Here is a 15,047-nt window from a genome sequence, read left to right as displayed (position 1 = left end):
CTCGTCACCAAGATAACATATATAAGAAATTTCTTCTTTGATTTATGATAGCTGATACACTTAATTTATTAACATTTAGGCTAATCATGTTATGGTATACTATCCGCTCGTCCTCACATGTATAAAATGTAGTAAAACATGGTTTTACTACAGTAATGTAGTAGTAACTAAAAAAACAATTACAGAAGATCACTGTGAAATCTTTATATTTTATGATGCAGAATGTAATTCATGATTCATTCCAAGGCTTCATTTATTTGATCCAAAATACAGCAAAAACAGTAATATTGTGAATATTTTTACAATTTTAAATAACTGTTTTCTATTTGAATATATTTTAAAATGTAATTTATTTTTGTGATCAAAGCTGAATTTTCAGCATCATTACTCCAGTTCAGTACTCTTCAGTGTCACATGATCCTTCAGAAATGCTTTTCACGGCAACTGTACTTTTCACACTATTTTATTTATTTTTTCATTGCTGGCTTATTTTAGGGAAAGTGTAGTGAATAAGAAACCTTCAAGAGACCAACATCCCTGGTCCACCACAGTATCAAATTTTTGCCAGGTAGGCGGATACATGTTGGATATGTTATAGTAACGGTATGGCTATAGTTTCTTATAATCTGGAATTGAGTTGGACATAATTACTTAAATTATATTTCAAAAAAGTTTGTCAAAAATACTTGACTCATTGCTCACCTTCCCCTTTCTCAATGTCATTCATAATCATGTTAACCAAATAATACAAATTAGCTTATAAAACCAAACAGAATAGCTAAAAAAGAGAATACATATGGGAGAGGGACATCCCAGTGGATCACAGTGAAGTCATAAACATCTTCAAGCACATGGCTCACAGAAGGTTGCTGTTGTAATTAGGTTTAAAGAAGCCCTTAAAACCCTGTTTATCTATATTATCTAATTATCTAATATTATTATTATGGTTGTTATTAATCGTGAATAAATCTAAAGCTTTTGAGACTATTATTTTTGTGTTATTGAATTTGTCATCAAGATGTGACCATTTCTTCCTTTTATGCAGGCTTACTAAATAAACTTGATATAAAAAAAGGGAGGGGGGTGCCCTTTTTCAGTTTCAGCACATGCCCCTCAAAAGGTCTGTGTACGGCCCTGTATATTAATGCAACGAATAGTCGCAGAATGACAATGATTATGTGAGAATGAATGCTTAATATGATAATAAAAACATATATTTAGATGTTTCATAAAATGTTTAAATTATGATTTATTACAATTTCATCTAGATGCATGAAAGAAGGGAAAAGAAGTGTAGTGTAATAAAGATCACTGCAGTATAATACTTCACCGCTAGATGGAAGCAAGTATCCCTCTGTTACACAATATTAAATAACAGTAGCTCCTTCAGTACTACAGAGTGACGACTAAATTATTATTTACATTAAGTTTCTGTTATTTTGAATGTTGACAGATGAGATGCAGCTTGCCAAGAAATGGTTTAAAAGTTTTGCAATATATGGTCCTATCATTTCACAATGAAAGGAAAGATTGGGAAAAAACCATAGTAATTAAACGAGTTTGCAGAATTCTCTGAATATTAAAGTAGCAATGGTGTATTTTATAGTCATTCATTTAATACTGTTTTTTTTTTATTATTATTATTTAATTTTTATTATTTAATTATCAATAGCATAATCCAAATAATTAAATAGTCTACTCCTCAGCTGTTTTCCCATTCATTTACTATATTGAGAAATCAGTTATTAACAGAATGGGTCTACATGAGCTGTGATATTGATAAGAGATGATAGCATCGCAACATTATCTATGAGATTTTTTTTTTTTTTTTTTTTTTTTTTTTTTTTTTTTTTTTTATATATATAGAGAGAGAGAGAGAGAGAGAGAGAGAGAGAGAGAGAGAGAGCAGCTCCAGACAGCTCAAGTCTGTGCATTTGTGGTAGGGCATTTGTGGTAGGGTATTTTTCTGCAGTTACATCGTTACACCACTAAGTGTCTGTCTTTAGTCAGTCATTGACTCGTTTATTCAACTGATTAGTTCAAAATAAATAAATAAATACAAAACAGTAACATAAAAAAAAAAAAAAAATAAATAAAATAAAATTAAATAAAATAAAATAAAATGTTAAAAAGGACAAGGTTATTGATTTCTTCTGCAGACAAGGCTTTTTTTCTTTTTTTTTTTTTTTTGCTATCACAAAGATCATACCTGTCAACACTCCCATTTTTCCCGGGAGTCTCCCGTATTTCACACCCATGTCCCGCCCCCTCCAGTTTTGTTATTTCTCCCTTGAAACTCCCGTCGTTTGTATGGCCTAAACCTTATTATATGAATAATCACATCAATTATTATTCCAAAGTTGTCCAGTTACCAGATCTTGTATGAAACTCAATCTACTCAAACAATCGACACATCATACAAATTTCAACCCATTTGTGACCTCAACCTGGCAACCTACAACCCAGTTGTGCTGCTGCTATCTGCTCAGGTAGCAGACGGGAAGTCGAATCAAGCATCATGGTAGAAACGGGAGGAAAAGACCAGTGTTGGGAAGGTTACTTTGGAAATGTTATAGGTTACAGATTTCAAGTTACTCTATTTAAAATGTTATAGGTGTAACTATGTACATTTGATTACTTTTTAATTACTTTTGTACATTTCTAAAGAATGTTTTCAACTGTTTATCATTTTGAAACATTTGAATAATTAAGATTATAATAATTAAATTTTAAAGCACAACCCCCACAAAATCAGATTTTAGCAGCTCAAATAAACATGAAAAACCCCTGAAATATTGGTGTCTCATATTATATAGCAGTCAATGAAATTTTGGGGAAAAAATCAATCAAACCTGTATGTGTGTGAAAAATGTAACCCTCTTTGTAGTTGTTAACATTTTCATAAGTAACTGTAATTTAATAACACTTTTTTTTTCTTGCAATAACTGTAAAAGATAACAGTTACATTTATTTTGTAAGTAAATTACGTAACTCCGTTACATGTAACTAGTTACTCCCCAACACTAGAGAAGACTCAGGTGCTCTGGCGGGAAAAAACGGAATACGTAAATTTAACAACAGCTGGACGGAAGAATTTAATTTCATATCTCAAAGCCATATCGGCAATGCCTTTTGCAAAGTGTGTCGCACTGATTTTAATATCTGACAGAGTGGGACAAAATGACGTTACTCAGCATATTAAATCACAACGACACAATCACGCAGCGGAGGCACAGAAGGACATATGAAATACATGTGATTTTGTTACATGTTCTACAGTGCTACATTACATGCACCACAGTGATTAACTACTGTGTAGTGTTTCTGTTTATGTAATAAAAAATGTAATAATAATAAATGTTATTAATAAATACAATTGTATATAAACAGATGAAAATAAATACATTTTTAATACTTTATAAAAAATAACTTTAATATTTTGCAGTAAACCTAAAATGTGGTGTTAAGTCAACATTCCATTACATCTTTTACTATGCATGATTGGTTATGTAGTTAATTCTGTCTGTTCAGAATTTAGGTACCCGGTCTTGTCTCTTTGTGTCTTTTCAAGAAGAAAAAGCAGATGGCATTTATTTATTTATTTATTTATTTTTTGAAAACAACAACAACAATGGTTAAACTCACACCAGCAAAGAGGATGAACACACATGATGAGAATTTGTACAGCCAGATGTTTTCCCTTTGCCTGCTGGAGAAACACTTTAAAAGGCTCTGCTTCATCTCAATATGATTAAGCCCACTGCAGGAAAGGAATCATTTAAAAAGCATACTGCAGGCTGTTACCAATTACTGTGGCCGTGTCATTTTCTCTTTCGCTGTGTCCTGTATGTGTGGTGAGAACAGCACAAATGCTGACAGGCTCGGGGTTGCCACATCTCCGTGTCATTGCACACACGACGGTCTGTCTCGGACTGTTTGCTCTCCCACTCCTCCTCCTCCTCCTCCTCCTCCTCCAAGTGTTTGCTTGTCATGCCAAAATCCAGCATAATGATTCATGCGATCACCAGACACAGTGGACAGGAATGTTCATGGAAATCAGCTGTGGAGCTCAGAGAAACAGCCGTTGTTGTTCAGAGTCGCACATCTGTTTAGCCATCACACGGACATCACAGCACTCAAGTGATATCCTTCCTCACGTAATCGCATTGTTTTGTGTCTGCCAAGAGTTCTGTGCACGAACACGGCAAACCAACACAATTCATCCCCTTCTGAAACTATTTCCTTCATGATAGATGTCTGACATGTGCCAGGCTACCCTTGTGAAAAAGAAGTACTCCTTAGCATGCTTTATATAAAAATAGTACTTATTACAGAAATAACATACTTAAAAGAATACACTTAAGTGTGAACTGAACGTAATGTCTTCAGACACTTAACTGCACTCAAAAAAAAAAAAAAAAAAAAGATTTAAAATATACTAGTAGCCTTAAACCTTTAATTTTACATTATGTAAACATTTTAAAAGTGTACTTAAGTGTGAACAGTTGTTGACCAAAAAAAGTGTACTTAAGTGTACTTTATTCAAGTATAATTTTAACTGACCAGTACTTTTACTTGATTACATTTCTGAAGGAAAAGCAAAAAACAACAACAAAAAAACATACTTTTAAACTCCTGACGATTTTATTTCAACTTGAAAAGTACTTGTTACATTTTTTTTTGCATTTTTATTTTATGTGCAATTAATTATATATCAATATTTGCTGAGAAAAAAATAAATAAATTCCATAAGAACTCTAAATGCCCCAATTAAACAATCAAAAGATGAATTATTTTACAGATGGGGCCATCGAATAGACAACTCAAAAAGTGGCCTTCTATGTCTCTCCTCATTAATTCAACACAAGTTCTTATATTCTGTTTAAAATATTAGTATTTGTATTTTTCTTTCTTTACCTATCCAATCTTTTTTTTTTTCCTCGTCTCAAGAAATATCTGCATCCACACGAAACAAACACAAAACGATGTAGTATAAACGCCAGACCAGCATGTGGCGCTGTAATTCTGCCACAGAAATACACTAATAATGGAGAAGACTTGGACTGTGCACATAAAGCGCCCTGTCCCAAATGGTAAACTTTGTGCACTTGCAGTCTTATGGACTTACCATGGCCGTCACGTGTGTGTCCGTTAAGTTCATGAGACCGTAGAGTGTCCCAATTGTTATTTTAACATTCAGAGGGCCCCCTTTGCGGCCGTTATGCGCCCTCGATCCGCACTTCTGCTGAGCCCGCACCGGGGCGAGCTCCGCAGCAGACTTCTACCCAGCAGTCAAAGCGGCACTACGTCACAAAAGTGCGGACTCAGAGGAAGGCCGCAAGGGTTTAGGGTTCCAGTTGAGACAGGGCCAACCTTGTGTGCGGTATACAAACGAACATGGAACAATACATTTATTAATCTGTGTTAATGTTAGTTAATAAAAAGACAGTCGTTCAGTGTTTGTTCATGTTTTTGTTGCTCTTACGTGACGTAGCGGTGTCTGACTATGGGCGAGATGAGGGCTGATGACGTCATTGTTTCAGAAAACATATGGATTCACTGTCCAGATGAAGACGGAAGGGCGGCCTTTTCAAATTTATCCACTCTGGGACCCGGTGTCATGAGAAATTGAGTCCCCCTTCGAAATCGGGTCCGCTTAGGAACCCGAGTGATCCCACTGACTCAACAAACTGTTAATGGGTATTATTTTTAGCGCCTTATTACATTTTTCATTTTAATTTTTTATTTTATTTTTACAGATTACATTCTGTATGTTGCTTTTACAAATTTATTTTAGCTTAAAAAAAAAACAAGCTACCTCAGTTCCGATTAGACATACAACAAGCTATCGCGACAACTTTTGATCAGGCATTTAAAACAGTTACTGTGTTGGTCCTAAGCGGACCAAATTTCGAGGGGGGACTTGATTTCTCATGACACCAGTTTCAAAGAATATCGGTTTCACTCTCCCAAAACGCTGGATCCGTGTGGACGAAACGCCTATACGATACAAAAATTATGCGTATACTGCGAAACGTGTCTCCGTGTGGACGGGGCCTAAATTTTTGAGTTTTTGTACTTTCACTTGAGTATAATTTTTGAGTGCTTTTAACACCCCTTTCTTAAAATATCAGTTAAATTGACCATGTAATGACATGGTTAGGTTGGTTCTGGACAGGTTGTCACTATATTTCAATAGAAATTACATAAGTAAATATGTTTTACTTTAGCGTAAATGCTTGTCAGTACAATAAGCAAACCATATTTCAAAGACTAGAGAAGTAACAATGAAAATGCATATAAATGTGTACTTAAGTGGATCAAAAGCACACTAAAGTTCAGCTAATTGCATTTAATATACATTTAAACTAGAGCACCTTTTTCATTTAATTGCAATTAACATGTTATTTAGTGTCTGAAGACATTATACTAAGTTCACATTTAAGAATATTATTTGCAAGTATATTATTTTTTTTTTTTACATGCATTCAAGGTATAAGGAAAAAATTGATAGTTTAAGAAGCGTTCAAGTAAAACTTTTGTTGAAACTGATATAAAGGTCTTTCAAAACCATTTGAAACCAACTTGAATACAACATTACGCTTCCAAGAAGTAGATTTTTCATGTTCGTCATCACAATTTTCACACCCTTTTTATAAATGTATGAAAGTAGCCCTCCTGCTTCAGTTCCTGTGCTAATAGGCTCATTCCTATTAATAACTTCGTTTAGTTCTGATCCAGAAGCGGACATGATCTGAGTTACAAATCTCTGCCATAAGACATGGTGTTCCAGTGACGTCATTCTGTCTCACACCTTCACAGAAGTCACAGACCAAGGTGGCCGGCGGGACTTGAAAGCAGTGCCGTTCATCAGCTACCTGTCGGGCCTGCTGAAGACGCAGCTGCTGTCTGATGATCTGGTGGCCGGTGTGGAGATCCGGTGCCAGGAGAAGGGCACCTGCCCGGCTGCCTGTCACCTGTGCCGACAAGCAGGCCGTGATACGCCCAGCCCGACGCCAGTCCTCCTGGAAGTCAGCCGCATCGTGCCCCTGTACAGCCTGGTGCAGGATAACGTTACTAAAGAGGTAAATGAGGGCTGTGTTCATTAATTACGAATAATGGTCTGTTTCCCCACAAATTATCATTTTAAATTCTTTAGAAATCCACCTAGACTACCGTTCAAAAGTGTGGGGTTGATAAGTATTTTTATTTTTAAAGAAGTATCTTATGAAAAATAAATAGAGTAAAACAGTAATACTGTGAAATATTTCTACAATTTAAAATGACAGTGTTCTATGTGAATATATTGTAAAATGTAATTTATTCCTGTGATCAAAGCTGAATTTTCAGCATCATTACTCTAGTCTTCAGTGTCTGCATTACTCCATGATCTTCAGAAATCATTCTAATATGCTGGTTTGCTGCTCAAGAAACATCTCTGATAATCAATTGTTGGAAACAGTTGTGCCACTTCATATTTTTTTGTGTAAAATTTGATACATTTTATTTTTCAGGATTCTTTGATAAATAGAATGTTCAAAAGTACAGCATTTATTTGAAATTGGCATCTTTTATAACATTATAAATGCCTTTACTGTCACTTTTTAACACATCCTTGCTGAATAAAAGTATAAACCTTAAACTTTTGAATGGTAGTGTGTGCACTGGAAACCCAGAAGCTAATGCAACCGTATGATCTAAAGATCTAAAGATTGCGTGGAAACATTGTAAATATCAGGGAACTTGAAGAAGAAAATTCAAAAGAATGAATGAAATCTTTTGTGGCAAATGTCTAGCTACAGTACATTCAGCTTAATACAACTTTTTTAAAGTTTTGGAAATTCTCTCAATCTCATACAGTGAAAAAAAAAAAAAAAAACGGAAGAAACTTTGAATGGTATTGATGAGGCGTGTGAACATTTATGTGCCTCAAGAAGTTACTTCTTAAGCTCAATTGACATTAATCCCCAAAAAACGAGGAGGAATAATCTTATAAATAATCAATAAATAATAATAATGAATGAACTACATATGTGCATGATCTTGCATCAACATTTGGTCTTTAAATGCATGTGAATTAGAGCTGAATTATTTCTTAAAAGATTTGTTCAGCTCACATGTGGAAGATGTAAACATGAATTCCATAGATATTGTTTCTTGTTGAATGTTGGCAGTGGATTCAGTGTCCTGTCAGGTAAATAAGTGACGTATTCCGCTGCTCCAGACTCACCAGTAGATGGCAGGAGTGATTTTCATCACAATAAAGCAGGCATTCTCTTTCTGGAAGGATGTTACAAACTGAGAAGACTGAGATTAGATGGAGAAAATGCAACATGAACTATTATATATTAATATCGTAAAAAAAAAATAATAATAATAAAAGATGTTCACAATCTTGCACCCGTTTCTTGGCTGAACTGCGTGATCATTAAATCTCCCCGGTTCTTAAATGAGGAGATTGCATTAGTAGATGCTGCACCTTCTGAGTCACACACGTAATGAGGATATTAAATTTAGTTTTGGAGCAGATTTGCAAGGGCTTTCTTTTCCGCATCATCCCTCGTACTGCTGACGTCTTGAAAGGCAAGATGCCATTAACTGGTGTCTGTTGTTCTGCAGCGTCAAGAGACTCGGGAGTGACTCACTTACCAAATGGCCTGATTTGGCCTGGTGTATGCGTACCTGACGGATGAGCGCTCTGGGGATCAGAACCACTCCATAACACCGATTCCCTCAGCTAACTGCTTCTCATACTGAACTCGGTGCCTGCCTGTGTGTGTGTGTGTGTGTGTGTGTGTGTGTGTGTGTGGATCTCACTAATAACAGGAGCGTCAACAATGCCAAAAGGCTCTCAATCGATAGCAGACGGTCCCTACCGGGGATCTGTCGATTGGTAAACAAACAGGAGAGAAAATCACAGCCGAATCGACTGGGAAGAGCTCAGACTAGAGCATTATATCATGCTCAGAAGATACTGTGAGATTATGTGGATGATATTGATGTCATCGACTCTGGGGAAGAGCCAGGACTCCTTGCGGTCGCAGCCTCCTGTCAATTAGCGTAACAGACACAAAGACCTACAGAGACAATGCTGTTATCTTCACCTGAATCCAAAACACAGCTCCTTTCAACTGAAATGAGAACGATTCATGATCAGGACTTGATATAAATGAACTAGCTTCGGGTCCAATGAGAAACAAACAGTGATGTTCCTGCTTACTCTGTCCTTTGTTTTGGAGTCTCACTAGTTTCATGAAGCAAGTTTTATAGATATCATTTATAGATATCATTTTTGTAGATATTAAAACCTGCTTTTGATGCAACCATCAAAACTTTAAATCAGTCGGTTTGTACAGGGAGTTTATGAGTTTCGAGAATATGTTTTAACCTTAATTTGATTTCATCCTCAGCTGATTTTGATGCAGGGGTCAGAAGGTTTAAGGAATGAAGTTATAGCAAAAAATGAGCAAGGCGGCAGACAATGTATATTTTGATTCCTTCTTGCCAGATTGAGCTTCTTTGTCAGTCTCTTTGTAAAGAAATATGGTTATGATCTGAAATTATCAGTTCATTTCCTTAAAAAAAAAAAACACTACCGGAAAACAGGCCTAAAAAGGATAAAAAACGAAATTCGCAAGGCTTCTCATGTGACAGTTTTGATCCTGTTTTCATCATGGTTCCTCCCTTCGCAATCCAGCTGCACACACTCACACATACACACTGATACATTCGGCTTCATATATTTGTGCATGTAGGAAACTCATCAGTCATTTTAAGATTAAGGAGGAACTCTTAGGACACAGAGAAAAGAATAAATGTTTTTTCCAGCCATTTTCTCATACATCTGGAAATACGTCTCTAATGCATCTCTAATCTGCAGTCAAACATACCTTTAAAGTTGTCTTGAAATGGAAATTCACCCCATCTGTTTTCTAAAAAGGGATAGTTCACCCAAAAATGAAAATTTGATGTTTATCTGCTTACCCCCAGGGCATCCAAGATGTAGGTGGCTTTGTTTCTTCTGTAGAACACAAACGGAGATTTTTAACAAAAACCATTGCAGTCTGTCAGTCTTATAATGTAAGTGGATGGGAATCACGGCCAAAACATACAATAAAAAAAAAAAAAAAAAACACAAACAAAACCAAATTAAACCCTGCAGCTCGTGACGATACATTGATGTGCGAAGACACAAAACGATTGGTCTGTGCAAGAAACTGAACAGTATTTATATCGTTTTTTACCTCTGATTCACGTCACATTGACTTTCCTAATAGAGATTGTAGATAGAGTGTCAATGGTCCATTTGAGAGATAGGTGGTGATAATGCACTTATAAGTCTGCGATGAGGACGCGCTCAGGAGAGTTCTAACAGTTCAGACATTGCATGAATCAATAAAACTTCTGTTTTATTGCAACTATATTCCGAACCTTACTTTACGCAATAAACCGAATACAGATGCTTGTGGCTACATGCAATCAAAGTCCTGTGATTTTTGTACTTCCGAATGTACTGCACAATCGATTAGGCTCTGACACAAGCATGTGTTACATTCTAAGCATTGCCACAAGAGGCACTATAGAAAGGAAAAGAGTAAACTCAAGACAACACACATGCAAAGCATTGGTCAAACATTCGTGTCTGCATACTGTTGTAAAGTACATTATTTTTCCGGTTATAGTTATGCATGTTTAACAGATCTAGCATACTCTGTTGTCAAGGTCAACATTTGTTGATGAATACCCTATTCAAGTTGGCATGAAATCATAATTCACCCAATGCATTTCTAAAGGCATTTTATATATCTTATTGTGAACAATTTATCCATGAATAATTTATGTCACTCTGATGTACGTTGCAATGCAGAAAAAAAAAAAGTTTTTTTTTTTTTTTTTTGTATTTTTTTGTAAATATATATATATTCTTTAGTGGAAACATGCTTCCATAATGAATGCTTATAATGAAGTTTGCACTGTAATGGAAGTAGTGACAGATATATATATAAGGTAACTGCAACTTTTTATCTCACAATTCTGACTTACAGTATCCTCTCAGAATTGTGAGTCTATAGCTCAGAATTACAAGAAAAATCTCCAAATTGGGAGTTTTGAGAAAAAAAAAAAAAAAAAAATATATATATATATATATATATATATATATATATATATATATATATAATATAAAAATCATAGAATTGCAAGATAAAAACTATAGAAACTATAGAACTATTCTATGGAAAACACTAACTCTAAATTGCAAGAAAAAAGTCTGAATTGTGAGATAAAAAGTTACTTTATTCATTTATTTATTTATCCATCCTGTGGCAGAAACAAGTTTCCATCCTTCACTGTAAATAAATAATAATAATAAAATAATTATTTTTTGAGATGATTAATTTTTAATCATTAAATTTAACGCTGGTTTAAGTAATTAGATGTTACAGTATAATAGCTCTGATAGATATGAGGTCATGATTAACCATCAATCTGAATCAATGGAGGCTTGCAATACAATGTGTTCAGTCACGACAGCAAAACAGTAAAGTCAAACTAATTCACTCTGCCAAGCATCTTTTATAAGTTTTGCTGACAGTTTTGCAAAACTTCCTAAAAGCAATTCCCTGAAAATGAACAGCTCAACAGGTGGAGTGTTATATGTTGTGTGTGTTGAAGATAGCCTTCACTGTAATAGAGTATATGGCTGCTTATTGGAATAAAACTGCTCAGCTAGGGAATCTCCAAAGGTTTGCAGCAAATCTGATCATGGTACAATCTCTGTTCTCCAAAGAAGAAAATGACAGATACTGGCCTTATAGTTTGTATTAAACCCAAGGCAAGATGCTGACCAAAATCAATTTTCCAGGGAATGCTATAGCCATGGATTTTGCTAGCCATTTAAGTGGATAGAGAAAGCAAATCAAATCAGCTTATAGGCACCCTTGAGCCGATTTGCTGCTTTTCAACAATGTGTACTTTTATTTGAATTCTCTGTGTCCCCTTATGAACCCTGGATTCAATCGAAGCCATAGCTCTCTTCCTGGAAGATGGTTATAGGTGTTCCTAGAAACAGGGACATTTCCTTCACTACATTAGGCTGAATGATCGGAATGACCTGTTCACTGAGGTTTTGGGTCATCAGATGAATCAATTCCTCTGGCCAGCTGGCTAATGTTTGCACATACCAGACGCTGATTGGGGACAGTAATAGGGTGAGCTCAGATGAGTTACAACAGATAATAGCATTTAGATGTCATGATTGCCCCATGTCTTGTCATTGAGAATGGGTTTCTCTGAGGTCTAGAGAGTTAAAAGGTTTTGTGGAACTCGGTCATCGACAGTTTCGAAAAAGAAAGCAAACATCTGTCGTAAACAGTTTCTGTCTTTAAAAGTGTATTTGTTTACTCTGCTATAGTGCACTACCCACTTTAGTTCTAAAGAAAGATTGATTTTGAAAGAGGCTGTTGCATCGACCTTGATTTATTGCAATTTTGAGGTGTTCAGTTTTATTTTGATTGGGCCCACAACCAATCTAAAGTCCAGGTATCCAGGGAATCCAGGTATAAATTTGTTACCCATCCTAAGTGGGAAAGTGTCCATGCAACATTGCTCAAAAAAAGTTGCCCAGCAAAACTGCTCAAAAAGTTGCTTTTTGGAAGATTTAAACTCAAGTTGAATTGGAATTGGTGACTTGTAATTTGTAATGGAGTCATTTTTGCTGTAGGATATCTGTACTTTTAATCAAGTATGGTTTTCAGGAAAGTTTTCTCCCAGCTGGTAAACATCTTTGAGCTTCCATTGGTCAGTGGAAGTGTAATTAAGTTGGTGTGGCTATGTGGCTCAACCTTCTTTGACAGTTTGTGAACAGTTTGGGTGCATTTACACTGCAAGTCTTAATGCACAGATACAATCTTTTTACCATATCCGATTTTTTGGTCCCCCTGTTTACATTCATTTTAGACATGACTGGTATCCAATATCTATGGTGGCCAAGAAGTGCAAAACAAATCATAATTCTGAAAAAAAAAATTACAAATACAAATGCAAATCTAAAAAACAAAATAACAATTCAGAAAACACAACAACAATTCAGAAAACACAATGACAAATTTGAAAACAAAATAACAAGTCAGAAAACACAACGACAAGTCCGGAAAAAAATAAAAATAACGTCAGAAAACACAACGACAAATCAGACAAACCAGAAGATGTAGGTATAGTTTGAGACAGCACCATTGGTTTAGGATTACTCACCTCTGACAGGACGAGACATCTGTCAATCAAGGTATACAGGAAGAACCAGCTGAAGAACAGCAGAGTCGTGGTAGGAAGTTCGGAGATGGTATTAAAGTAGCCCAGTTTAAATGTATTGTATGAATTGCACTTACTATAGAATAAAAAATATGGAGTGTCTATTTACACCTAGTGCAAATAGCCCGCCTTGTTGGCAGAGGCTATGTACAGTAATTCTACTCTGCAACGTGTGATTGGGTTAGTCAACCCTTTAAAAGCAGCTGTGAATAATCAGCTCCAGTGGCGCAGATGGTTAAGCTCGTGTCGTTGGCTATTTGATGTGATTGACTGGGGTTAGATCCGCCTTTTGCCGAACTTTGTTTTTCTCCCTTTTCAAATCTCGTATTAGCAATGGATTCTATTTACACTAAGTAAAAATGGCAGTATTTTTAGCAATATGCTATTTACACTAAGTGCAAATACTTATTTACGCTGTTAAAATTTTCTGCTATGTATACTACATCTGCACATAAGTATTGCAGTACATTATAAAACAATATGCAATAATAATGTATTGAGTGTAAATTATAATTTTAATTAAAATTATTTAAAGGATGCCACCTTATTAGTACAATAAAGCCCTCCCTACACCTACCCAATACTTTATTTTCAACTTTTTAATTATTTCCTTGAAGTTGGGGGAAGTCGTGGCCTAATGGTTAGAGAGTTTGACTTCTAACCCTATGGTTGTGGGTTCGAGTCCCGGACAGGCAATACCACGACTGAGGTGTCCTTGAGCAAGGCACCGAACCCCCAGCTGCTCCCCGGGCGCCGCAGCATAAATAGCTGCCCACTGCTCCGGGTGTGTGTGTGTTCACTGCTGTGTGTGTGCACTTTGGATGGGTTAAATGCAGAGCACGAATTCTAAGTATGGGTCACTATACTTGGCTGTATGTCACGTCAATTTCACTTTTTTTTTCCTTTACGATGTGATACGAGATTTGAAAAGGGAGAAAAAAAAGCTTGGCAAAAGGCGGGATCAAACCCGGGTCGATTGTGTCAAAAAGCCAACGACACATGCTTAACCATCTACATCATTCGAGCTGATTATTCATAGCTGCATTTAAAGTCTTGACTAACCAAATTACACATTGGAGAGTGGAATTACTGCCAACAAGGCAGGCTATTTGCACTAAGTGTAAATAGACACTCCGTATTTTTTTTTTCTTTTTTTCCCATAGTAAGCTGAATTTATACATTACATTTAAACTAAGCTACTTTAATACCATCCCCAAACTTTCTACCACGACTCTGCTGTACTTTGGCTGGTTCTTCTTGTATACCTTGATAGACAGTGTCTTCTTGTATACCTTCTCGTCTAGTCAGTGGTGAGTAATCCTAAACCCAGTGGTGCTGTCTCAAACTATACCTACCTCTTCTGGTTTGTCTGATTTGTTGTTGGGTTTTCTGAATTGTTCTTTTGTTTTTTTAAATTTGCATTTGCGTTTGTAATTGTCTGTGTTATTTTGTTTTCAGAATTGTGATTTGTTTTGCACTTCCTGGCCACCGTTGATATCTGTGTTTAAATTAATTTCCGCCCAAAAGGATTGTCTGCAGTTATCGGTTTACTATGCACATGGTAGACCCTCTGGTTTTGAATGGCCGTGCTATTAAAATTATTTATATAATTCACATCGAGTGGCCATTATCATTTGCCTGCATGGACAATAGCTGTCATGAATGTTTTGCAACACAAAATCTGACTGAACAGATAAATAACAGAAAATAACAGTAAATTTCATTCGTTAGGCTATTTT

At 35.7% G+C, this 15,047-nt stretch overlaps 1 protein-coding gene across 3 annotated transcripts in view; it reads left to right on the top strand.

Annotated features, from left to right (window-relative positions):
• The window catches only part of LOC109067613 (astrotactin-2-like), a 539,141-nt gene that overhangs the window by 453,277 nt on the left and 70,817 nt on the right, over positions 1 to 15,047 (top strand). For all 3 annotated transcript variants that reach the window (XM_042757177.1, XM_042757176.1, XM_042757175.1), the window contains one exon: positions 6,823 to 7,085. In XM_042757177.1, coding sequence (XP_042613111.1) covers positions 6,823 to 7,085 — 263 coding nt within the window. The remainder of the gene's footprint in view (positions 1 to 6,822; positions 7,086 to 15,047) is intronic.

This window comes from Cyprinus carpio, chromosome A5, assembly GCF_018340385.1.
Source record: "Cyprinus carpio isolate SPL01 chromosome A5, ASM1834038v1, whole genome shotgun sequence".
NCBI classification, from domain to species: domain Eukaryota; kingdom Metazoa; phylum Chordata; class Actinopteri; order Cypriniformes; family Cyprinidae; genus Cyprinus; species Cyprinus carpio.
This window is presented reverse-complemented; position numbering and strand designations above follow the sequence as displayed.